Below are 24715 nucleotides of genomic sequence, written 5' to 3'. Positions count from 1 at the left end.
ACATATTCTAAAGTTCATCATCATATTTTTATATACTGATACATATATATTGTTTTTTTTATTTAAAACTGTCAAAAATATTAAAATAAGAACCAGTTTTTAAAAATATTTGAATAATTTAACAGAATAAAAGAATTAAATTGTATAATTAGAAAACAAATTGCAAACTGTTTTGCACATAAAGAAATTTGTATAGAAAATTAAAACTGCTTTCCAAATTTATGTGTACTGTATACTACAGGTAAGATGGAGAAGTTGAAAAGAAAACTTGAAAAGGCATATGTACTTTTCTAGTGGTATTTACACATTTTGATGACTTGTAACTAATAAATAAGTACGTGTGTCCTTATTATGTTAGACAATTAGAAATTCTTTGTTCTAATGAATTTCTGTTCCCCTCTTTTCAGGTGTCTGTTGTACAAGTATCCCCAACACAGCTGTCAGTGGATGTGTTTTCAGGAGGTAGCCATTTAGAATTACGCTCTGAAATCCAGGTGCGGGGTGTTAATAACACTGTTGATCATCTGCTTATATGGAACTTAAAAAAGATGGTTATATATGAAATTACTTCTGATGCTACACACTTGAGAGTCATTGGTAAGTGTCTTTTTTTTTTTTTTTTTTTTTTTTTTTTTTTTTTTTTTTTTTTTGAAACATAAGAGCTGTAAAATATTTTTCTGACACACACACACACACACTTGATTTAATGTCAGTCATTACTGTGTGAGATATTTTTATTTGTATGTTGGAATCAAGTAAAAATAAAACTCCTTCATATTTTGCAGGGTCCTTTGCGTGTGAATCTGAGAGCGCAATTCTACATGAAGGCAGTGTTTTTGCTATTGAAGGTAATAATATCCAGGTTCGATCTTTACAAGGAACTGTGAAACAAACCCTGAGTTTTTCAGAAGGTGATGGTCAGCCAATTGGGTTAGATGTGTGTGGTAACTTTCTTGTTACTGCAACTATAACAGGAATGATAAGACTCTGGGATTTGTCTAGGAGGTAAGAATTCTAATTAGATAACTTAAAGCATTATACGTATATGGTTGCATGTTGGGAAAAGAATTCTGATATTTTAAGTTTGTGCATGATTTAGGAAAGATTTGAACTCTTGATTTACCCTCTTGTTTCTGGTATGTAGAGAAAATCCCTTTATGAATCATAGAAAATGGGCTTAAATATTTGTACAGGATAGAGAGCTCACCTTCGATGTAAGTCAGGGTGGTGGATGTCAGTGCAGAATAAGATGCTGGTAATTTAGATTACATCTAGGTATTTGAATTGGCTGTTAATGGGTTGGAATCTAATTGCAGTAAGAAAAACGGTGGTGACATTGTTTTAAAAGGTCCCCCATTTTTTTCTTTTTTTTTATGAAATTTACAATGTAAAATTCAAAGTACAAGGTTTCTTAGCACAAATGGAGCTTGATTACTGGTAAATATTTTAATTAATACAAGTTTAACTGTGGATTTTTGAATGGTAGCAAATTCACCCTGTAAGAAAATAAACTCAAAATGGCATAAACATTTCACCTGTGACTTTCATGGGCAAGTCAGTTTAGTAACTAAATTAAATGCAACAATGAAGCAATTAAAATGCCATTTAGTAAAACACACTTTATTGACAATCTGTGCAGATGGTAATATTACCGGTACTTATGATGATCATCAATTTAGAAAACTACTAAGGTTACTATTTCTTCTCACAGGGAAGCAAAACCACACACTCAAGGTAAACAAATGAGTGACGCCATCAAAGACTTTGGCGAGATCATTACTGCCCGCTGTAACTGTAATGGCACAAGGGTTTCTGTAGCTGTTGCTCAGACTTCCCTGCTTCCTGACCCAAAACTCTATATTTGGGATATAGAACATGACAACATAACATACTTCAATTTTGCATCTGGTCATGCCGAAGATGATGATGTTGACACATCAGCCCCTCCTAATTCTGCTGAAAGCGCAAGTTCCAAAGATATAGGACTTCAAGACAGGTAATTTGATTAAGATGAAAAATTATTATGATCATGTATTATGCTTATGTACTATGACATCTATGATCTTACAATATTGTTAACTTCACTTGCATATGAAATCTCTAGAGCTATTGCTTTAAAGATAATCCAGATTTTTTCTTAAGACAGACTTCAAATATTTTATAGTGCCCTTATATAGTTAGCCATTAAGATTAATAAAGTTCTACCCAAGTAATGTGATGTGCTAACAGTATTGTGAGAATGTTAAAAATTGCAAAATGTATATGGATATCCACAATACAGAAGTAAAGGTTAATTTTCATTGGTTTCTTCATTAAATGTTGGTCTTTTCAGGCATAAGAAATAAGCATGAGAAGTAAGCTTAAACAGTAAGCTTAAGAAATAAATTATTAGAGTATTACATTACAAAAACAGCGGTTGTGAACTTAAAAGGGGCATCTTATACGTGATGGTGATTTTAAAATAACAGTTAGCCATAATTAAGGCCACCTGAATATAGTCAATAAAAAATGATTAAGAATTAATTTCTTATATCACAACTTTGCACCATATCAGATTTACCTTAATTTTTTATGCATTGGTGTAAGACTGGCAGTGCAGTATCTTGATTACCTAGTGAAGGTGGTGATAGTAGCAGAACTGAATAAATCCCCTTGGGGGGCCAGGTTGCAGAGCTGTGGAGTGCCTTGTGTCTGACATATGGAAAGACTGGTGAATCTCTGATATTTAGGACATATCGATATTAATGGGTTTATATGTATATTTAGAAAAACTGTAAAAGCATACATAGTATGTTTTAGATCTATTAACTATATTTTTAAACTGCCTTACATAAACTAGTGTGCAACTATAATGTACATTTTTCTTTGTACTTCAGTAACATTTGTTGAGACACAAAAGTGAATAGTGCTTTATTTATACAAGTTAATCAGAATTGGTTTGTTATACACAGTAAAAGAAATCAGTTTAGTAATTTCCCTAATAACCAGAATGTTTGAAAAAAATAATCTCATTTTCTTTCAAGCTTTGAACTTTATGGAGGTACAATATTATTCAAAGGCTGATAAATTTATTGATTTTTATACAAGAAATCGACTGGTCATAATAAACAGAATGTCATCAATATTTCTCAGGGAGACTAGGTCTCGTGAACATAGCCATGGAATTAATTCACTTCCAAAGTATTCCATGTTCAAGTTACTTAAAATGGAAGATAATGAGGAACCCATTCCTATTCCATTTTATGATTAAAATCTGGTTTTCAAAAGAAGGGTTATTAACACACACACACACAAAGGGCTATTAACACACACACACACACACACAGGTTCTACAAATTTATTGATTTTCATATCTGTCTGTTATAATAATGCATTTGTTGTTTAAAAGTAGAAATTTGCATTGGGAATGGGCTCTCCATTATCTCCAATGCTGAATGACTTACAATAATATTTGAGAGTAAATTACTTAATTTTTATATGGACTTGACTTTGTTTTTGGGTTAGACGTGCTGATGAAAATTTGTATAGTGGCGAGTTAATTTTCTGCTTGAATTAAAAAACATTTTATAAGTCCGAGTATATTGTATTTTAGATTTTATAACCGAGTGGGAAGAAATTGACATAATAACTCTTGTAGGTGTTTAGATTTTTATAAATCACAAGAATTAGTAGTTTAGTTTTACTGTGCATAAGAAGTTCACTCAAGTCAACTTGTAATATATGATAGTAAGATCTTAAAGAATCTGTTGTCCCTGTTTATTATAGGAAGAGATGTGTGAAATTGTAGGAGTGTCCTAACTGGTTTATTACCATACCAAAGTTTTGTACTCAAAAAGTTTGTATGTAGTTACCAATGTTAAGGAAGTAAGAGGGGAAAAATATGTTGTGGTTTCGAACGTGTATGAGAGATCTAGATAATGTAAGAGAATAATCTGTGTTCAACTAGGTATTGAGGTTTTTTTTTATAGATATAATTGAACTATATTAGGAACAAGTTCTTTAAAGATACAACAATTGAGGCAGAATAAACGTTGCTTTAGGAGATGAAAAATATATGTAGGAGTGACTGGGATGGCTATAGATAAGATTATTGAAACATACTGTAAGGTTGCTTGATAAGAAAAATTAAAATTTTTTACTATTTCACAGAGAAAAATAGAGAAATAAGCTGAAGGGTAGAAAAGCAATACGTGTTGGTTTATGATTCTTTATTGGCGTTGTTGAGAGTTTTAATCTTTGTGGTGGGTGTATTAAGCTTTGCCTGTTATGAGATACCTCTTATTGAAATCATTGCATAATGTTGATCAAATGTTTGTAAATGATAATCTATATTTTCTTCTTATTTTTGTTGTCTTAATTCTATGATTGACAACTGTTCTTTTCAATGCAATATTCTTATCTTTTGTTTTAATGCTTATTTGGCTTTTGATCTTCATAAAGGTTTATTTCAACAACTCAAGTATTGTACTGCCTGAAAGCTTGTTAAATTCAGTACAGTACTCAAATTTGTGTACAGTAGATTTGATATTAAATTTCTTAAGTATAGCAAAGGTTTCCTTGTAATTTATCTCTTTGCACTTTTGAATTTCAGAGCCAAAAAAGAAATGGCCAGGGAAATCAGTGGAAGATTTGTCATGTCACACATGTGGGATCTTGAGGACCCCCGTTTGTTGGTTTGTGAAGCCAAAGCGATACAGAGTAAGAAAAAGAAAACTGATCATTATATGGCATCCAATAACAATAAGGAAGAGGAGCGGGTTAGTACAGTTTTGTCATTTTAAAGCAATAAATAATAAAAATTGACATACAAAATTTTCATTTTTGGTCATATTGTTTCAACTTAAAATATTATATGACATTGGTTTTTAAGTCAGATTTTCTCCTATGGGGTTTGATGTGAGATGAGTTATCTCCACTTTTCTCTGTCTTATGCTCTTTTTGCCTGCAGTCCCATCTGGTTAGGTTTTCACTTTTGTTTCTTTTCCTTGATTTTCTGAGACACCTTATTGGGCTTTGTCCTGGGATTTCCATATCTGCTACTTGTTTAACAATCAGTTACTCATCCCTGCTCATAACATTTCCAAATCTTCTGTATTTTTCAGCTGCTAAATAATTTACATTTCCATATCTTCCTCGTCTGTAATATGATCATCCCACCATAGCCCAATCAATAACATTATTTTGTAATCATACATATCTGAAATCCTTTCATTTTACTCTGTGAGTGCCATCTCTTGTACATAGATTATAGGTCTTAAGTATCCATCATAAATTTTCAGTCTGTCTACAAACTGGATTCTTGAATGCAGTTTTTCCATTGTTTTTTTTTCCACACACCGTACACTATTATTATGCTTCCATTGTTTTAACTCATTCCTCTATTCCATTCTTCCATCTTTCAAACATCTTTTCAATCTCTTTCACTGATTCTGCAGTAAAATCAGATCACATGCAAATCCACTTTATTTATAAACATTTAGAGATACCAGTTAACGGGATCACAAATTAAAATTGTGGTCAGAGTGCTCCCCTGTGCAACCCGTAAGTTCAAATTTTGTTCTGTGCCCCAATTCTCTAAAATACAGCAGTACTGTATGTATAGTGAATTGTGTTTGGCGTGAAGAGTACAGTAACCAACTTCCAAACAATTCAGCTTATGAACGGCCATCTGGAACGTAAATCGTTCGTAAATAGAGTGGCGTCTGTATTACATATTGAAATATGGATATGCTTTACATGTAATATTTCTGCTGTAGTTAAATCTACAGGGTGGTCCAAAAGTCTTGTTACTCCTACCAAAAAGTACCAACAATAGAGGTACGTACAAGTACGTATTGCAATAATACAAAATACATATCCCGGATTCAGTTTATTCACTGTAGGAACAAAAGAACAAAATAGAAACACTGAAACAATAGAAGAACAAGTAATATAGTAATAGAGTAGATGTAGAGGATTCAGTTTATTTGCTTTCAGCCATCTGAAATAAAAAATTAAACAATATTAGGACAAAAAATCGTGAAAATTAAAATAATATTTAGGGGTAACAAGAATAAACTGAATCCAGGATGTGTATTTTGTATTATTGCAATACTTGTACATACAGTAGACCCTTGACTCACGAACGCATTGACCCACGTACAACTCGATCCCCGACCAAAATTATAGGTAAAATTTCACCCTTGACTTACGAACTAACTTTGAGATACGAACAAAAAAAAATGCGGAAAATAAAAATTCTGTTTGGGTCATGAACTAATTTTGAGACATGAACATTTGAAAAATGCTGGAAATTTCTGGAAAATAACAATTCACTTTGTTTCACAAACTAATTTTTAGACACAAACATTTGAAAAATGCGCGAAATCGCCCAGCACACGTGAGAGCGTTTGAGTTGCCATGGGACCAGCCATCCTCCAGCCGCCCACGCACGGCGTCACCCACGCATCGCTCTTTGTCTCATCTCATTGTGTACAAGACGTTCGTCAATTCGCTTAGCATTTTTTGCGCTAAAACTTGTGATTTTCTTCATAATGGGCCCTAAGAAAGTGAAGAGTGGTGGTGAAAGTAAGAAAGTGAAGAGTGATGGTGAGAAGAGGGTGCAGAGGAAGATAACCATTGAAATAAAGAAAGAAATTATAGAAAAGTTTGAACGTGGTGTTCGCGTGACCGATATCGCAAGTGAGTACAAGATGGCCAAGTCGACAATTTCGACAATTTTGAAAAACAAGGATGCCATTAAAGAAGCAAATGTTGCGAAGGGAGTGACAGTACTAACCAAGATGAGATCGCAAACCCTCGAAGAGGCAGAAAAAATAATTTTGAAGTGGGTACATGAGAAACAGATGGCAGGTGATAGTGTAAACGAGCCGATCATCTGCGAGAAAGCTCGGCAAGTGTATCAGAGTTTGCTGAAGGAAACTCCTTCTACTAGTGCCACGCCAGATGATTTTAAGGCTAGTAAAGGGTGGTTTGATAACTTCAAGAAGAGAACTGGAATTCACTCTGTAATTAGGCATGGTGAGGCTGCTAGCGCAGACAAGGCTGCTGCTGAGGCATTCGTGACTGAGTTTGCCGAGTTCGTGGAGGCCGAAGGATACGTCGCTCAACAGATTTTCAATTGTGATGAAACGGGCCTCTTCTGGAAGAAGATGCCCAACAGGACATTTATCACCCAAGAAGAGAAGGCGCTCCCAGGCCACAAGCCAATGAAGGATAGGCTTACGTTTTTGTTATGCTCAAACGCAAGTGGCGACTTGAAACTAAAGCCGCTACTTGTCTACCATTCAAATAACCCGCGTGCCTTTAAGCAGCACAACGTAAATAAGGCCAGACTGCCTGTAAGTGGAGGGCCAATACAAAAGCATGGTGACACGGAACTTGTTTTATGGAGTGGATTGATGAAGTGTTTGCGCCGACCGTGAGTCAGTACCTAACAGAGAACAAGCTACCCCTGCGGTGCCTTCTGATCATGGATAATGCCCCGGCACACCCTTCGTACTTGGCTGACTGCAGTGAACATGACTTCATTCAGTTCAAGTTCCTTCCACCCAACACGACCTCTGTTCTCCAGCCCATGGACCAACAAGTCATTAGCAATTTTAAGAAATTATATACGAAGGCGCTCTTCTCCAGATGCTTCCGTGTAACTGAAGAGAGAAAATTAACCTTAAAAGAATTTTGGAAGAAGCACTTTAATGTTTTTCACTGCATAACCCTCATTGATAACGCATGGACTGAAGTTACGTACCGCACATTAAATTCTGCGTGGCGGAAACTTTGGCCCCAGTGCGTAACTGTCCGTGACTTTGAGGGCTTCGATGCAGAGATTGTGCAAGAAATTGTGTCCATGGGCAACAGTATGGGTCTACAAGTCAACGACGAAGATGTTGAAGGAATTGGTCGCTGAACATTCAGAAGATTTGACTGCGGACGAACTCGTTCAACTCCACAAAGAGCAGCAGGAGCAACTTGCTCGGGAGCAATCAACTGACGAAGAGGAGGCTGGGGAGGAAGTTACAGATGTCAGCAGTGATGTGATAAAAGCCGCATTGGAAAAGTGGAATGATGTCCAGTGCTTCCTTGAATTGTATCATCCGGACAAAATTGTTACGAACAGGATCGTGAATATGCTCAATGAAAATTTAATGAGCCATTTCAGAAAAGTTATGCAAGGAAGGAAAAGGCAACAGACATTGGATAAGTTTGTGATTAAACGTTCACCAAAAAAACCTAGAAGAGTTGAATCTCCGGAACGAGATCTCCCCGACCTGGATGGGGGAGGGTCTCCTTCCGCACAATAACCTCCTCCCCACCCACCACCCTCCTCTTCTCTTGTCCGTCAAGCCAGAAGTCTCGCCAGTCATAGTAAGTGTTCACTTTACAAACGTTTTTATAGTGTTAGTTTACCATTTTAAATTATATTATTAGATATATTAAGGTTTTTTACACTGACTTTTACATTATATGTGTAAAATAAGGCAAAATACGTATACATAATATATATTGGTTCGTAGGGGTCGAGAACCAATTAATATTATTCCCATTAAACCTTATGGGGAAATTAGCTCCGAGTCACGAACAATTTCGAACACGACCAAGGTCTAGGAACGGATTGTGTTCGTGAGTCAAGGGTCTACTGTACCTCTATTGCTGGTACTTTTTGGTAGGGGTAACAAGACTTTTGGACCACCCTGTACATAGTAAAAAATGTTATTTCACTGCTGTTAGAAAATGTCACAAACATATATTCTGTATTCAATAAAACAATAAGCTGTGTTTATGTAGAATTATCTGTCATTTAAATAGTTTCACAGTTATACTTGATTGTGGGTTGTCTTTACAATGATACTCATATGGTTTAACTGATATATTATAATTAATGGTTGTTCTTTTGTGTATTTTTTCAGCCTGCTGTGATGTTAGTGTCTTTATTTGTAAGTGCTGATCATGGAACAATCGTTCAAGATGTTTTTCCACTTACTCCTACCTACTCGCGCCTCCTTGGGGTACAAGTTCCTTTCTTTTATCTGCTTAATGCTCATGATGCTGAGTCAAAGGTTAGTTTTAATTATGTTTGTGTAACTGTATAAAAAGCCAATTGCTTTTACTGGTTTTCGTTAGACGATTAACACTCAAGTGCTATTAGCCAAAATTACAGCAGTTTTGGTGAGTGACCTCTTTCTAAACCACACTGCCTTATTCATTCTTGACTGTTGTCAGGTTTGGTTGGTCACTTCTATGCTAGGTCATTGGCTCTTGGACTCCTAACAACTTACCAAAGCTGAAAGAGCAAACTCTTTCCACATTGATCAGAAGTGGAAGTACTACTAGGTATGATGGAAATAAGTCCAAATACAATCAGACATATGTCGCAGTTCTTCAGCCTGTTGAAGAAAATGATCATTGGCATCTGGTAGAAATTAAGCCTTTGGAATTGATCATGCCCTTGAATTTGGATATCACCAGTGTTTTAATGTTAAACAGTTTGCTGAACCACCCAACGTAGACGAACATATAGTGCAGTTACCAGCTTCATTAACACAGAATATCTTGCATAAAGGATAACCCAGACTGACAAATCAGATAAATTCCATTGCACTAAAACAATAATTATGAAGAATTTCAAATGAAAGTAACAAAGATCTGTAGTACCTAGTACAGTGATCCCTCGTTTATTGCGGTTAATGGGGACCAGAACCCCCCGCGATAGGTGAAAATCCACGAAGTATGATTGGCCCCCTAGGAATTTCCGTATATATGTGCGTGGGTACCAGAATGTTTAAAATATGTATATTTATACTTTATATATATATTTTACTTAAATCTATTTAATTATGAAACCTTAATATTATACATTCATTCTCTCTCTCTCTCTCTCTCTCTCTCTCTCTCTCTCTCTCTCTCATACGATACGTACTATGGTGTTCTGCACTCACCAATGACAGTAGTATCTTGAGACTTGACTCCAGTAATGACGACAACGACGATGACAATGACAATGATGACAATGACAACAACGACGATGACAGACCTGTGCAGTTCGATGAATGTGATGATGAATGATGATGATGGTGTTACTGCACAGGTATAATGAGGCCTTTAAATCAGTCCGGGAAGCACTTCATCGTCAGATATCGGCGCTGGATCATCAACATTTGCTTCAGAGAGAGGCGAAGAGGCTGGTGGTGGCAGAGAAGAGGCTCCCACTCCACTCATAGAGGCTTCAGGTTCACTCGGAGGCTTTTCTGCTGGAAGCGCTGATGGTGTAGCTGGGGTTTTTACCTTGGAGAACATGGTGATGGGTAGTTGGTGTCGTTTTTTCTTTTGCTGCAAAATGCCCTTGTACAAGGACATAACCCCGTCAACATGATTGCTAAACTCGACAGCTTGAACCATATTATTGTCGATGTCTTGTGCAAATCGTTGCATTGCTTTTGCCATGTTGCAAAATTGTTGCAGGTTCTCCAGGGTAAGGCCACGCTCTTCAGTTTCTTCCTTTTGCTCTTCTTTGCTTCTTCTTCACTTGCAGACTTCGCCATCTCAAGGAGGTCTTCATCTGTCAGTGGGTCTGAGTGGGCCTCGATTCATGTCGACGAATCCTTCATCCCTGATGATGCGAGCCAGCCTCACCGCCTTCTTCACCGCCTAGTGATGAACTTCGTCAGGAGTGAAGCCTGCATAGTCATACACCACGTTAGGCCATAATTTCTTCCAGCAAGAATTTATGGTCACAGTTTTCATGTCCTTCAATGCTTGCTTGATATTAGTCAGGCATGACGCAATGTCGTAGTTACGTCAGTACTTTTTTAAGGTGAAGCCTTCGTCGTCGTCGTCAACTGCCGCGATGAGGCCCTCCTTCGTGGAACGAGTGTAGAGTGCCTTAAAGGCATGAATGACACCTTGATCCATCGGCTGAATTAGAGATGTGGTGTTAGGGGGCAGAAACTCGATCTGAACCCCATCATATTGCAGGTCTGTTGCATGGCCTCCTGCACAGTCCATCAAGAGAAGGACCTTAAAAGGGAGGCCCTTCTGAGCCAGATACAGCTTCACCTGGGGAATGAAGCAATGGAGGAACCATTCGAGCGTCAGGGCTTTCGTTATCCAGGCTTTAGAGTTATGCATCCAATACACGGGGAGCAGGGCCATATTTTTGTTTTTTAAGGCCCATGGATTTTTGGCCCCATGAATAAGGCCTGGCTTAAGCATAAAGCCTGCAGCATTGCCACACATGATGAGAGTGACACGGTCCTTGTGGGCCTTGAAGCCTGGCCTCTTCACTTCATCCTTGAAGAGGAATGTACGAGAAGGCATCCTCTTCAAAAGAGGCCTGTCTCGTCCATGTTAAAAACTTGCTCAGGGAGGTAGCGCCATCACTGATGAGTTAGGAAACTCATCCTCCACGTAACGACGAGCAGCATCAGTGTTGGCAGAGGCAGCCTCACCATACAAAGGCACGCTTTTGAGGCCGTATCTCTTAAAATTTATCAAACTAGCCTTTGCTGGCTGTAAAGCCTCGTCCTCGAGGAGGCGAATCACTCGCGACAGAGTTAGTACTGGCTTGAGGTTCATCAGGATCATCTTCAGCGGCTTCTTCAGCATCTCCTTTGTCGTCGCCATCGGGCAAGGTTTGATCATAGAGAGATTTGGCCTTTGTCCTGATCATATTAGTGTCCAAACTCACGTTTTTTTCCTGCAATCAGCAACCCACAAGGCTAATGCAGCTTCCATTTTCACAACTCTCTTATTACGCAGAGTTACCACACATCTCGCTTCTTTATTGAAGCTTATTGCAGCAGTTTTGTGGATTTTAGCTTCGTCTTTCTTAAAGTAGCGCACTGTCGACTCATTCACTCCATAATGGCGTGCCACCATGGCATAACTTCTGCCCTGTTTTAACATATATAAAAGTTTGACCTTTTCACTGATGGTCATCATCTTCCTCTTCCTCTTGGGCTCACTAGAGAAATTTTTCGCAGGGGCACGGCACTTAGGAGGCATTGTGAGGGCTTAACGAAAAGTTAATTTCGAACACAACACTAAGATACGCGAGACACAGTTGACAGTGTGAACGAGAGTGGCGAGATACAACAAGGGAAGAAGCTGGGAGAGGATGCAATGATGCGCAGCCAATCAGCTCACGGGATACATCCACTTGTGCTCTCATTCGTCGATCTTGCGCTGGGAACCAATCACGTGCCTTGTCTGATTGCCTGTGGGTATGTACAAAGCCTCTGAGAGAGCTTCTCTCTGTTTTGCATCCTGGGAAATGGTTTCTCTCACACATCATGATGAAACAACACTGCTTTCTGCAATATGGCTGCTGATATGGTGGTATTTTTGAATTTTTATTTTTCAATGAATATTGTTGAAAAATCAGCGATGCACCGAGGCTGCGAAACTTGAACCACGAAGTGGCGAGGGATTACTGTACACTCAAATATTTAAGACATCCCAGCTGATATTTAAGACATCCCACAGCTGGGAGTGGCATAAGCTAAATTAATTTAGACCATCTGTGTGTGGACCCCCGTATTCGCGTTCTCTGGATTCGCTGATTCACACATTCGTGGGTTTCTCTCGGGAACGTTTCCCCACATTATTTGCGGAAAATTTGCATATTCGCGATATTTTCCTATGAGAAATATCCACAAATTCCTGGGTTTTTTTTATCAATTTCATCATAAAATGCACTTTTTGTGATAAAACTCTTAAAAAAACCAAGTATAAAAATTTTTAGTGGGTTTTTCTTGAGTTTTAACTAACAAAATAGGCTGTTTTCAGCGTTTTTATAGGGGTTTCCAACTATTTGCGGGTTCTAACTATTCACGGGGGGGTCAGATACGCATCCCCCACGAATACAGGGGGACCACTGTACAAGATTTGCAAAATGCATCTCTTGTGAAAAGATAACTTAGCAGAATGAATGTCCTCAAAATAGTATAGCTGATATGGAGAAAGTCTTATAACTTGAGGGTGTGTTACTAGATACAATATGTGCTGATTTAAATTTTTGTGCATTGCCAGGGAAAGGCAAACTGAATTTACCATTTAGGCTATCTGCCCAAGTTTAAGGTAGAGGTATTATTGTAATTATTTGGCATTCTAGCTATTGATCACCTGTTGTGTATGAAGTGATTTGTGCTTTTGACATACTGCTGTTTTGAGTAAGGAGTTTTGTATATGTTGTGAAGGTAAATGGCGTATCACAATTATATAATAATTCAGTCATGAAAAAGTTTTAGTAATATTCAAAAACTAGCACTGAATACCCTTTGCAGGATAAAGTTTTAGTAATATTCAAAAACTAGCACTGAATACCCTTTGCAGGATAAAGTTTTAGTAATATTAAAAAACTAGCACTGAATACCCTTTGCAGGATAAAGTTTTAGTAATATTCAAAAACTAGCACTGAATACCCTTTGCAGGATAAAGTTTTAGTAATATTCAAAAACTAGTACTGAATACCCTTTGCAGGATAAAGTTTTAGTAATATTCAAAAACTAGCACTGAATACCCTTTGCAGTAACCCTTTGTTTGTTTTGTGCTTTTTAGTTTCAATCTTATTTTTATTGTCCCACTTGGTTGCCCAACACCAGATTTTTTTGTTTATTTTTTCATATGATTTGAGAACAGGCAACTTTATCACTCTAGAAATAGACATCTTACCTTCTGTACAGGAATTATTTTGATTGACAAATTCTGATTTTGTTAATGGCAAAGGGGTTAACAATTTTATCACAATAATTGAAAATCATTTAGAGGAGTACATTTAGAAAGTTATACTGACCTTTATTAGTTTGGCAGCTATTCTAATGATTAATGAATGAATAACCACAAATTTTAAGATTAATGATGAATGAAGTGCTATATGTTAAGCTTTAATGAAATTTTATTTTATATTTTATTTAGAATGAGAAGAGTGCTGTGACTCAAAAAGTCATGAGAGATTTTGTTGGCCTGGAAAACTGTGATAAAACAACGAAGGATGCAATGTTGAATTTTTCGTTTTACTTGTCAATTGGAAATATGGATGATGCATTCAAAGCAATTAAAGCCATCAAGAGGTAAGTGCTTACATATTTTTGATACACATCTTTTTTACTGTTTTGTTAACATTCCAGTAAAGATACTGCATGTAGATAAGGCTGATGATTTAGTATAAGGTAATGTGCATATCTGGAGAATAATTCAAGTTTGTTCTAAGATTTGTTGAGTAAATTTCCATTTCAATGTATGTGGGTTTAGCTCTTACATAATTACTTTTCAAAGTAGGCTGTCTTGTGTCATTAACTTGTTGCCACATGGTCATTGATGATTCTGTTGTGAAATCCCAGATAAACCTTGATGTAACTCTCTCTCTCTCTCTCTCTCTCTCTCTCTCTCTCTCTCTCTCTCTCTCTCTCGTCTCTCTCTCTCTCTTCTCTCTCTCTCTCGCTCTCTCTCTCTCTCTCTCTCTCTCTCTCTCTCTCTCTCTCTCTCTCTCATAGGATTCAGAATTTTTCTTGGTGTGCTGATTAAAATGTTTTACCCTAAGGCTACTATGCTTCATTATTTTCACTCCACAAATTAACTTCTGGTTATTTGTACTTTTCTTTTGGTAAACTAATGTTCTCAGTGCATGCTCTGTAACCTGATTTATACATTGGTTTTGGGCTATTTAATATGAAAATTAACTAGGTGTTTTGGCAATATTTTGGTTGCTATATGAGAGGGAGGCTTGACTAGTATTCCCCTGTTTTTGGTAATTCTGCATCCTTACTGTACTGGTTTCTTTAATTACGGTAACTGTACTTATGTTTCCTACATTAAGTTCACTTCTAATCGATGGAATACTAACACCATCTTCGATTATTCATCAGTGAGACTGTTTGGGAAAACATGGCCAAGATGTGCGTCAAAACAAAACGATTAGATGTAGCCGCCCTTTGCCTTGGTAACATGAGTCATGCAAGAGGTGCTAGAGCACTTCGTCATGCAATGAAGGAGCCGCAATTAGATGCTAGAGTAGCTATGCTTGCTCTTCAGCTTGGGATGCATGTAAGTTCAGATGCTGAATGGCTTGTTAAATTTTTCATGTAATTAAAATCTATTAGCTTTACGATGGTTAGTGTGTTTTGTTGTTTTTTACAATTGCTATTTTAATTTTTTACTTGTTGAATAGGAGAAATTGAAGTTAGAACTGTATTTCAGATTTTAAGTGTATATGCATTACATATTTGCTTTTTGAGAAGTGTTTTGTATCCTATTCCTTCTTATTCATATAATGTATAGTTGACAGTGTTTGTGTATGTGTTTTGATTTGGTGTGTATTACTCTTGTCATTTAGTTTATGTTTACTTATAATTACCGTAATCATCTGGTATGATAAACAGTAGTTGATAGCAGTGAAAATATTTATTCTTTATCGTATAACTTTAAGTCTAATATTTATATTTATTCTTTATCATATAACTTTAAGTCTGATGTTTATTTTTTGTAATAACCTCAAGTCCATCTTTGTGTGGGGTTATCTGCATATCATTTTGCTATTCTTGTTGTAAGGTATAACTCTCTCTCTCTTGTCAACAAAGTCCACTCACACCTCAAATTCCTTTTTATTATAAAGGATTAGTTTATTCAGACCTCTGAGCCTAACAACAGCTCTTCCCGGGCTGGTTTTCAGGAATTTATCCTGAAAAAAAAAAAATAAGACCTTATTTAGGAAACCGGTTTTGCTTAGGAACATGATGGTCCTATTAAATACAAAATCTTTGCCTTCAGCAAGTATGCCGTTTAATGTGTTTTACAAATATAAGTTTCTTTGATGGTTCCAAATTGGACAATCGACTAATAAGTGTTGGACAGTTATTGGTGTCTGGCATGTACTACATTTCATTGGGTCTGGATGTGGATTAGACATCAAATGACCATGTGAAAATCTAGTATGGCCTATAGTACGTAGTCTTGTTAGTAACACTTCTTTCGCTCTTTCTTTTTGAGATGATGACATCCTTGAATTAACTTCGCTTTTTATATTTCTCAGTTTGTTTGTAGTTGGCACTGATGTCCAATCTGTTTGCCAGTCTTGATATATTAGAGGCTTAATTGAGATTATCCAGTCTGATACTGGGGCATGTGTCATTGTTGATGGAATAGTGCAAGCTAATTTGGCAGCTGTATCAGATGCTTTTTCGTTTCCTTCAATTCCCACATGTGTTGGAATCCATCATATTTTTATTAATAGTCCTGATTGAATAAGTTGGTGTATTTTTATTTGGATTTCTTGCAAAAGGTGATTTGTCGACTTGTACTTGTTTATAGCATCAATAGGCGACTTTCGTGAGTCAGCGGGAAATTATTGATGGAAAATTGTCCTCTTCTCAGATATTATGATTCCGAGTGCTATTCATATGGCTGTGAGGTTCAGCAGTTGTAGTACAAATGAATTTGGGGGAAGACTTATTTTAACTACAATTTTATCTTTTGGCAAATTGATGAAGTCTGTCCCACTCCAGTGTTTGTTTTTTTTTATTGCCATCTGTATAAGATCAATAAGTTGATCTCGCTTTTCTTTTTCTGATGTGGCTCCATGGGCTGTTTAGGTGGTACACCTCTGTGTTTGGCCATATTTTCTTTATTTTTAGAAGATATGCATTAGAGCAGTAGGCCATATTTTTAGCTCTTTTTCAAAGGTCCAGGGTGGTGAGGAATTCCATTGCTGGATGGAAAATTGGTTTAATATTATGTGAATTTATTAAATATTTGGTTCTTTGTGGGAAAGAGCTAGCACTGTGGTTTTCTAATCTTTGATTATGATTCAGAAAGCGGGTAGCAGCGGGAGATGTTCCTGCTTGAAAGGAAAGGCCCCTATGCATCGTTATCAAGTTGCAGTGATGTTTTAGGGGTAATATACCTGCTTCTACTAGCAGGGAGTTTATAGGGGATGATCGAAATGCTCCCGTGCGCAAATGTATTCCTTCATTATGTAGTGCATCTAGTGTTGTTAGTGTAGCTTCTGAGGCAGATGAATATATTGGGCAACAATATTCTATTATAGATAGTACTGTTGCTTTGTATGACATAAGCATGGTGTTGCATCCAGTTCCCCATTTGGTATGTGATAGATTTTTCAATATGGCTAGGGCTTTTATGCCTTTTGCTTTAATATGTTTGAGGTGTGCTTTCCAGTTCAGGTGCTGATCAAACACCATTCCTAGGTATTTAACATTTATGCAGAATTTAATTTCGGTATTATGAAAATAAAGCTTAATTATTTGTTGTTTTAACCATCCTTTATCTTTATAGAAAATTATTGCATTTATTTTATCTTTTGAAAATTGGAATCCTGAATTTGCCCAATTGGTAATATTTGAGATGGCTGTATTGAGGATTCTTTGTGCATGTCTTAGAGTGCTACTTGTATAATATATGGCAAAGTCATCAATATACAAGCTGTTTTGTTCATGAAACTTACCTGACAGATATATATATAGCTGTATTCTCCGAAGTCCGACAGAATTTCAAAATTCGCGGCACACGCAGTGGGCGGCCAGGTGGTGGTACCCATTCCCGCCGCTGGGAGGCGGATATCAGGAACTATTCCCATTTTCTATTCATATTTTTTCTGTCGCCGGTCGGTAAACAACTGTTTACAGACCTCCGCCTAGGATTTTGAAACTTCATTAGCCGCTTAAGTATCCTAATTATTCTTACGATTATTGACTTGGATTTGTGGCTAGGCATACGCTATCGTAAATTTTTTCATTGCATTTGATGTCTGAGGCTAGTTAGCCTAGTTTCAGATTTTGTTGTCTGCATGGGGGATGGTGAAGCTACCGGAACTTTCGGTAGACACTCGCTTAGTGTATATGGCTGTTTACTTGTTTTCTTTGCATAAGTTCAATGTAATTAGTGTAATGTGTGACTGATTACGGAAGAAGTAGATTCATGTACGCATTTTAGAGCGTGTTAGAATCAGGAGTTTTCCTCCACAGTAAACCAGAAGTTAGAAATAATGAACCTTCTAACCTCCTGTAGATTTTATTTTGCCTAACCCTGTGGTATGGCTTACGGGCCTAGAAGAAGTGTCTGCTAGAGGATTACATCAAGTTATCCTTTAGACTAAAGTGCTCGCTCTCCAATCAGTGTTGTGAAGTGTAGTGCCCCTTGTGTTATGGAGGGGGCGTCAGATCGGCCCCATAATGCCTCTAGGCCTGGACCTCTGTCGGACTCCCAGGACTCAGGGAGAGGGCATGTCGAAGCCGCAAGAGGGTTACGGGGGCTCCCCACCGATCTGGCGTCCCTTCGGCAGAACCTGTTGACGCTTCCCAGGCTGCTAAAGATCGTGCACGCGCACGAATCTTGAAGGATTGCTTCTCGTCCTCCGAGGCGTCCTCCCCGCGCAAGGGTTGGAGCTCTCGGAAGGACTCGCGCCCTCTAAGAAGCTTTAGAGAAGAGGACGCTTCACGTCCTCTCTCTCGTTAGGAGGGAACGTCAGATCGGCCCCATAAACGCCTCTAGGCCTAGACCTCTGTCCTGGACATCCCCAGTAACCAGGGAAGAGGTGGGCGATGTCCCAAAAGCCGAAGGAGGGTTACGGGTTTGGGTTTTTTCATGCTGATCTGGCTTCCTTTCGGCAGGTCCTGTTGTCGCTTCCCAGGCTGCCGAAGATCGAGCACGTGCACGAAGCTTCAAGGGTTGTTTCTCGGCCTCCGAGCATCCTCCCCACACAGGGGTTGGGGCTCTCGGAAGGACTCGCACCCCCTAAAGAAGCTTTAGAGAAGAGGACGCTTCACGTCCTCTCTCTCGTCACGAGAGGATGAGGAGGGTTAAAGAAAGAGACCACATTTACCCTTTTAGAAGAATGCACTGGCTCTTTTCTAAGGGACATTTAAGGAGGCTCATTCATCTTGCCAGAAGAGTGATTTGAGCCTCCTGCGAGTGCAATCGCTCATGGTATATATCATTTATACATTATTAAGGAGGCTCATTCATCTTTCCAGAAGAGTGATTTGAGCCTCCTGCGAGTGACCGCTCATGTATAGATCATTTATACATTATTAAGGAGGCTCATTCATCTTGCCAGAAGAGTGATTTGAGCCCCCTGAGAGTGAACGCTCATGTATACATCATTTATACATTATTAAGAGGCTCATTCATCTTGCCAGAAGAGTGATTTGAGCCTCCTGCGAGTGAACGCTCATGTATATTTTGAACGCTCATGTATATATCACTTGTACATTATTAAGGAGGTTCATTCATCTCTTGCCAGAAGTAGTGATTTGAGCCTCCTTGCGAGTTAACGCTCATGAAGTTAGAGCTGTTTCAACCTCGCTAGCATTCCAAAAGAATTGGTAATCAAGGACATTCTTGATTCCACCTTTTGGAGGAGCAACTCAGTATTCGTCTCCTCTCCTCATGGCGCTCCGTATATGTTCTGTAACGTTCGCTTTACTTCGAAAAGCAAGCTGATAAGTTTGACGGCCGGCAAGCTGCTTTGCACAGTCAAACAACTTATGTCTCTGGTCGGCATAAGAAGGGCAATTTAGACGTGAGGAAGCTTTTGGAGGTGCTCGACGTCCTATAAGTAGAGACATTCTCCAGGACGCTTCGGCAAGCACCTTGCGGAAGAACGAAAGCCATACGTCTTCCTTTAGTGTTCACACTCTCAGGAGCAGCGTGCGGCTCTCCCAAGGAGACTCGCATGAGGACGTCCCTTAAAAATATTCAACGTCATACGCAAAACGCGGTCGTCATAACATTGAGATGTTGGCAAGGTCGCTCGCCAGGACGCCTCTTGGCGGGCCTTGCATGCATCAAGGCGCTCAACGAGTTTCCTCTCTGAAACGTCGTTCAGAAGACTTGGTGTTCTCTGCTCAGACACGCTCGTAGCTAAGCAGGACGTTTTTTGAGGACGCTCGGCAGGACGCTTTTGAGGACGCTCAGCAAGGACGACGCTTTCCAGGACGCTTTTTTGAGGACGCTTTTGTGCACATTCGCCAGGACGCTTCGGTGGAAGCTCGGCAGGACGCTTTGCGAGACAAAAGACTTGTAGAAGGCGTTTTATTTGCTGTTCAGGACGTTTCTTAGGACGCTTGACGCTTTATAAACGCTCGTCAAGAGGAGGTTTTTTCAGGACTCTCCACAGGACATTCCTTTACAGAAATTTTTAAAAAGGATTCGGAGTTAGCGGAGAGACATACCCGAATTTTTTCTTCGATCCCTCTTTTTTCCTCTTCATCGATTTCTCTGAGAATCGGGAAGATTATATACTCGGATTCCTGGGTGACTTTCCGTCATGTTAAAGGGTTTTCCCCTCATTAGCAAAGTGCTAATAGTTTTGTCTAGTAAGACGTTTTCCCCATTGTCAAGATACTAAACGTTTTGTCATTTAAGTGGGGGACCCCTCATAAATGGGGTAGTTCTCATTGACATAGATTTTAACGTTTTTATCGTTTAAGCGGATAAACTCATTAACAAATTTCGAAGAGCTCTCATTCATTTTCAGAGGCTCATCCGGGGAGTAAGAAAAAAAGACTTGTAGACTAGATCCAGGAAGTCTTATGTCCAATATCATAAGAACTTTGAACGGTCCTTTTCGATCCTCAGTTCTCTCTTGATGATCTCTATTCGAATATTACTCCCTTTTCTTGGCAAAGAGTCAAGGAGTTCTTTTAAAAAGTCTCATTCATTAGAACGTGGACAGTCGTTTTCCTTTCTTTCTCTCTTCCTCGTCGAGGAAAGATGTAGTAGAGAATTCGATGTTCAAATTACTACAATACTTACGTAGTTTATCTTTGCGTCATTTTGCTAATGCATGGGTCAAGGCATATACGCATATAGTATTTACCTCTGCGGATAGAAGCCGAAAGAACTGTTGTTCTAATGTATTTATTTGATACTCCCTTCAACCTTCCAAGAGTTTTCGGAGTAAGAATAAACTATTCAGGTATTGTTACGACAACACCAACTCAGATTCTGTATTTAGCGAATTTTGTTTCGTTTAAATATGCCTGCTTGAGAGTTTCCTTTGCTCGATAATTTCATACCTATCCCTTCGTAAAGGAGTAGCTGGCAACTCAGGCAGATAGTGCGAGACGATGAACAAGGCTGCTGTTACTGTGATGTGATCTACGCAGTACCGGCTAGCTCGGTGTCATGCGCGTTTGGTTGCGTCTCTCTGCAAATACAATCATGGATTTTTAGCCTCGGGTTGAGGAAATTTCTAGTAATCATGAATGAACATGCCTTCCGTTACTTAGAAAATTTCAACAAGATATCTCTTATACTTGTTCGGTGCGGGTTTACCGCACGGTAACAGATCTCTGTACGAATCTACCGCGGCATAGCACTATAATAATGCTCTCCTGCTTAGCAAAAGTGCAGCCTTATTTAGGGAAGGAAGCAGGCTGAGTGAGGGAATGGATGAGTTTGCTGGGGACCATTTCCTCGCTGGAGAAGCTTGTTTTCCTGAATAAACAGCAATTCAGACCTCTACAATTTTTCCTCACGAAGAAATTGGAATAACATCAAAGATCTTGTAATAATTCTAATTTTCTCTCAACGGCTTGAGGATCACCTCGGGTGATAGCGAGAGGGTGCCAGACATCGAACAGAGGAACAGATGTTCTGGCACATTGTCTGAAAGAATTGGAAGCCAATTGGTCGCTCTCCAGTTCCTCGAAGGGTGAGTTTTGATCGAGTGGCCCAAATCATCTCGGATAATTTCTCAGCTCTTTCATAGCTCAAGAACAGAGAATTGGTTATGGGCTTGGGCACGGAACGTAACGGTCCTCAAGAGGTTCGTTAAACTAGTGCACGTCCGTGCGGGTGTTCTCGATCGAAGGCAACAACTACTGACGTCTGAGTAATCCTCACTTAGAAGTATTTCGAAAGTGAGGAGAGACTGAGGGCGTCCTTTCGTTAAGTTTTTCGTAATTTTGAAGACGAAGGAGCTTCCTCTTTAGTTGTTCCCTTATTCATGATCCTAGAGGATTAGCTTTAGTCGCCACATGTTGGCCTCTAAGAGGTTGGAGTTCACAGAGGTCAGGTAATTCAGAGAATGTCCAAAGACCCTTCCCGAGAGAATCGGTGTAATCTAACTTCGTCACTTAGTGAAGTATCTAATATCCTCTCCTCTCTGAGTCTGAAGGCGTTCAGACTATCGAGAAGCGATAAGATCTTCTAGATTAATGGCAGTCTCTGGCCAAGGCAAAGCAGTGCTGCTATTTTCAGTGTTCAATCGGAGCGGGCCGTTTCTGGATAGTGAAGGGAAATGACTGTTTCCTCAACTCGACCTCTGTGAATTTCTTTATGGTTCTATCTTTCCGTATGAAGTACGAGATAAGATAGAAGTCCTAACTATTGTAGAATATGCAAATATGTTGTTGACGGCCTCTAGGCTCAGAGATTCGGTTCTGTCAAACAACAAAGCTTCACGATCTTTGAGGTCTGGGGAGATCTTGAAATTCTCTGGATCGCAGGTTCCGGCATGGAACTTAGACGTAGTCTGAGTTTCTGATGCCAAAAGCATTTCGAACCTATCCTTTCTGCGAACTTAATACACGTGACCAGAAAGGCTAACATTCTAACCGCTCTAGCCACGGCAAAGAGGGTTAGTGAGCTTTTAGCTATCATCAGATTTTGGTTTTAGCTTTAAAGGACATAATGCGGTCTGTCCTCTAAGCCTTCCGTTCTTGATAAGAACGAAAACCTGTCTAACCCTTGACCCGGAGGTTTGGAGACCAAGGGTATGGCACAAATTATTGGCAAAGGCATTAGAGAGTCCTGTGCCCTGTCGGGTCTCTCAAGTTTTATCTTAATAAAACTATAGTAAGTCGAGGTCAACGGACAATCTGCGGTGTTCCGTAAAAGACCAGACTGGTTCATGTCCAAGAACACCCTGGCATTATAGTCAAGGAGTTCTTTTAAGAAGTCTCATTCATTATGTTTGCATAAAGATTTGAGATTTTTTCTTAATATGAATGCTCAAGAGGTGAGGGCGCGGCCTCGGAAGCATTTTAACAGAGCATGACACTCAGTACATCCTGAGTGCACGCTTTAGCGAAGCAACTCTGTGTTCGCTTCACACTCCCGACGGATGTGAAGACGACATTTTGAGATCTGTAAGTCGCTAGGACCATACATATCCGTATATATATTATTGGGGGCAGCAAGCAACACGAATCCTATCCTATAGAAAAGGGATAGGTGTGCTTTTAAACTTTGAAGGGTTGGTCGCTTGAGGCGCGTTCCTTTTCTTTAGCCTAGAAGTTATGGAACTAACTTTAATAGGTTAGGTCAGGTGGTGGTTTTAGCTTCGTTGCCCTCAGAAGTATGGTCATATGGTCTAGTCACATTGTGGTCACGCCCCTGTTGACAGATCATCTAGAGCGCACCAGCATTACAGGTCTCTACCTCGCTGGCAACTCTAGTAACGCAGAAGCAGACTTTAGTGACAGTAATCACGAAGTCGGCTATGCTAACAGGTGAGGAACCAAGATGTATATCATCAACTTAATTTAGTTTCCCAAAAATCCTATTCTGTCTCTTCCCACCATCCGAAGGTGGGATTCAGCTATATATATATCTGTCAGGTAAGTTTCATGAACAAAATGTTATTGTTATAATACAATTAAGTTTGTTCATACTTACCTGGCAGATATATATAATTAAAGTGCCACCCACCTCCCCTCAGGAGACAGTGGCACTGATAAAATATGAATAGAAAATGGGAATAGTTCCTGATATCCGCCTCGCAGCGGCGGGAATGGGTACCACCACCTGGCCGCCCACTGCGTGTGCCGCGAATTTTGAAATTCTGTCGGACTTCGGAGAATACAGCTATATATATATCTGCCAGGTAAGTATGAACAAACTTAATTGTATTATAACAATAACATTTTTAACTCCTTTTGGTAAATTTATTGTAATATCATTGATTGCTAAAGCAAATAGAGTACAGCTTAAGACACTGCCTTGGGGGATTTCTTCTTCCAGTTCATAAACATGTGAATAAGAATTTTCTATTCAAATTTGGAAAGTTCTATCTGATAGAAAATTTGTAGTAAAAATTGGTAAGTGGCCTCTTATACCTTCAGAGTGAAGTTTTTGCATGATATTGTGTCTCCATGTTGTGTCATATGCTTTTTCTATGTAAAAAAAATATTGCCACTGTTAATTTTTTCTGATCAGAGTTCTTTTGATATGATCTTCTAGATAAGTTAGTAGTTCAAGGGTTGATCGACCAGCTGTTGATCCTGATTGCGTTGGTGTTAGAATTGAATTTTTAGTTATGACATATTTTAGTTGTGAATTAACCATTTTTTCTAGTATTTTACATAGACAGCTTGTCAAAGAGATAGGTCTATAATTGGATGGATTACTTGAATCTTTCCCAGGTTTGTTTATTGGTATAATGATAGCATGTTTCCATTTATTCAGGATGTGTTATAGAATTTAAGTAAATATGATTTGGCAATGGGGTCTAGTCTTTGTATCCTTTCAAATGATATTTTATCATGCCTGGGGCTGATGGATGACATGAATCTAGAGCATTGTTTAATTCATCCATATTAAATGCATAGTAATATTCGAGATCTTCAATAGTTTCAAAATTGAGTATAATATTTTTCCCCTGTGTTCTTATATTTTGAAAATGTTCATTTAGATTGTAGTAGGCACTTATGTTTTCAAAGTGTTTCCCTATTATATTCGAGCTTTCATGTGGGTC

The 24715-nt window shown here is 38.6% G+C and overlaps 1 protein-coding gene across 4 annotated transcripts in view; it reads left to right on the top strand.

Annotated features, from left to right (window-relative positions):
* The window catches only part of LOC135217963 (intraflagellar transport protein 140 homolog), a 109541-nt gene that overhangs the window by 66685 nt on the left and 18141 nt on the right, over positions 1–24715 (top strand). For all 4 annotated transcript variants that reach the window (XM_064254110.1, XM_064254235.1, XM_064254298.1 and 1 more), the window contains 7 exons: positions 408–597; positions 786–1005; positions 1712–1996; positions 4592–4757; positions 8910–9059; positions 13915–14069; positions 14865–15042. In XM_064254110.1, the coding sequence (XP_064110180.1) occupies positions 408–597; positions 786–1005; positions 1712–1996; positions 4592–4757; positions 8910–9059; positions 13915–14069; positions 14865–15042 (1344 nt within the window). The remainder of the gene's footprint in view (positions 1–407; positions 598–785; positions 1006–1711; positions 1997–4591; positions 4758–8909; positions 9060–13914; positions 14070–14864; positions 15043–24715) is intronic.

Source organism: Macrobrachium nipponense, chromosome 11 (assembly GCF_015104395.2).
Source record: "Macrobrachium nipponense isolate FS-2020 chromosome 11, ASM1510439v2, whole genome shotgun sequence".
In the NCBI taxonomy this organism is placed as follows: domain Eukaryota; kingdom Metazoa; phylum Arthropoda; class Malacostraca; order Decapoda; family Palaemonidae; genus Macrobrachium; species Macrobrachium nipponense.
This window is presented reverse-complemented; position numbering and strand designations above follow the sequence as displayed.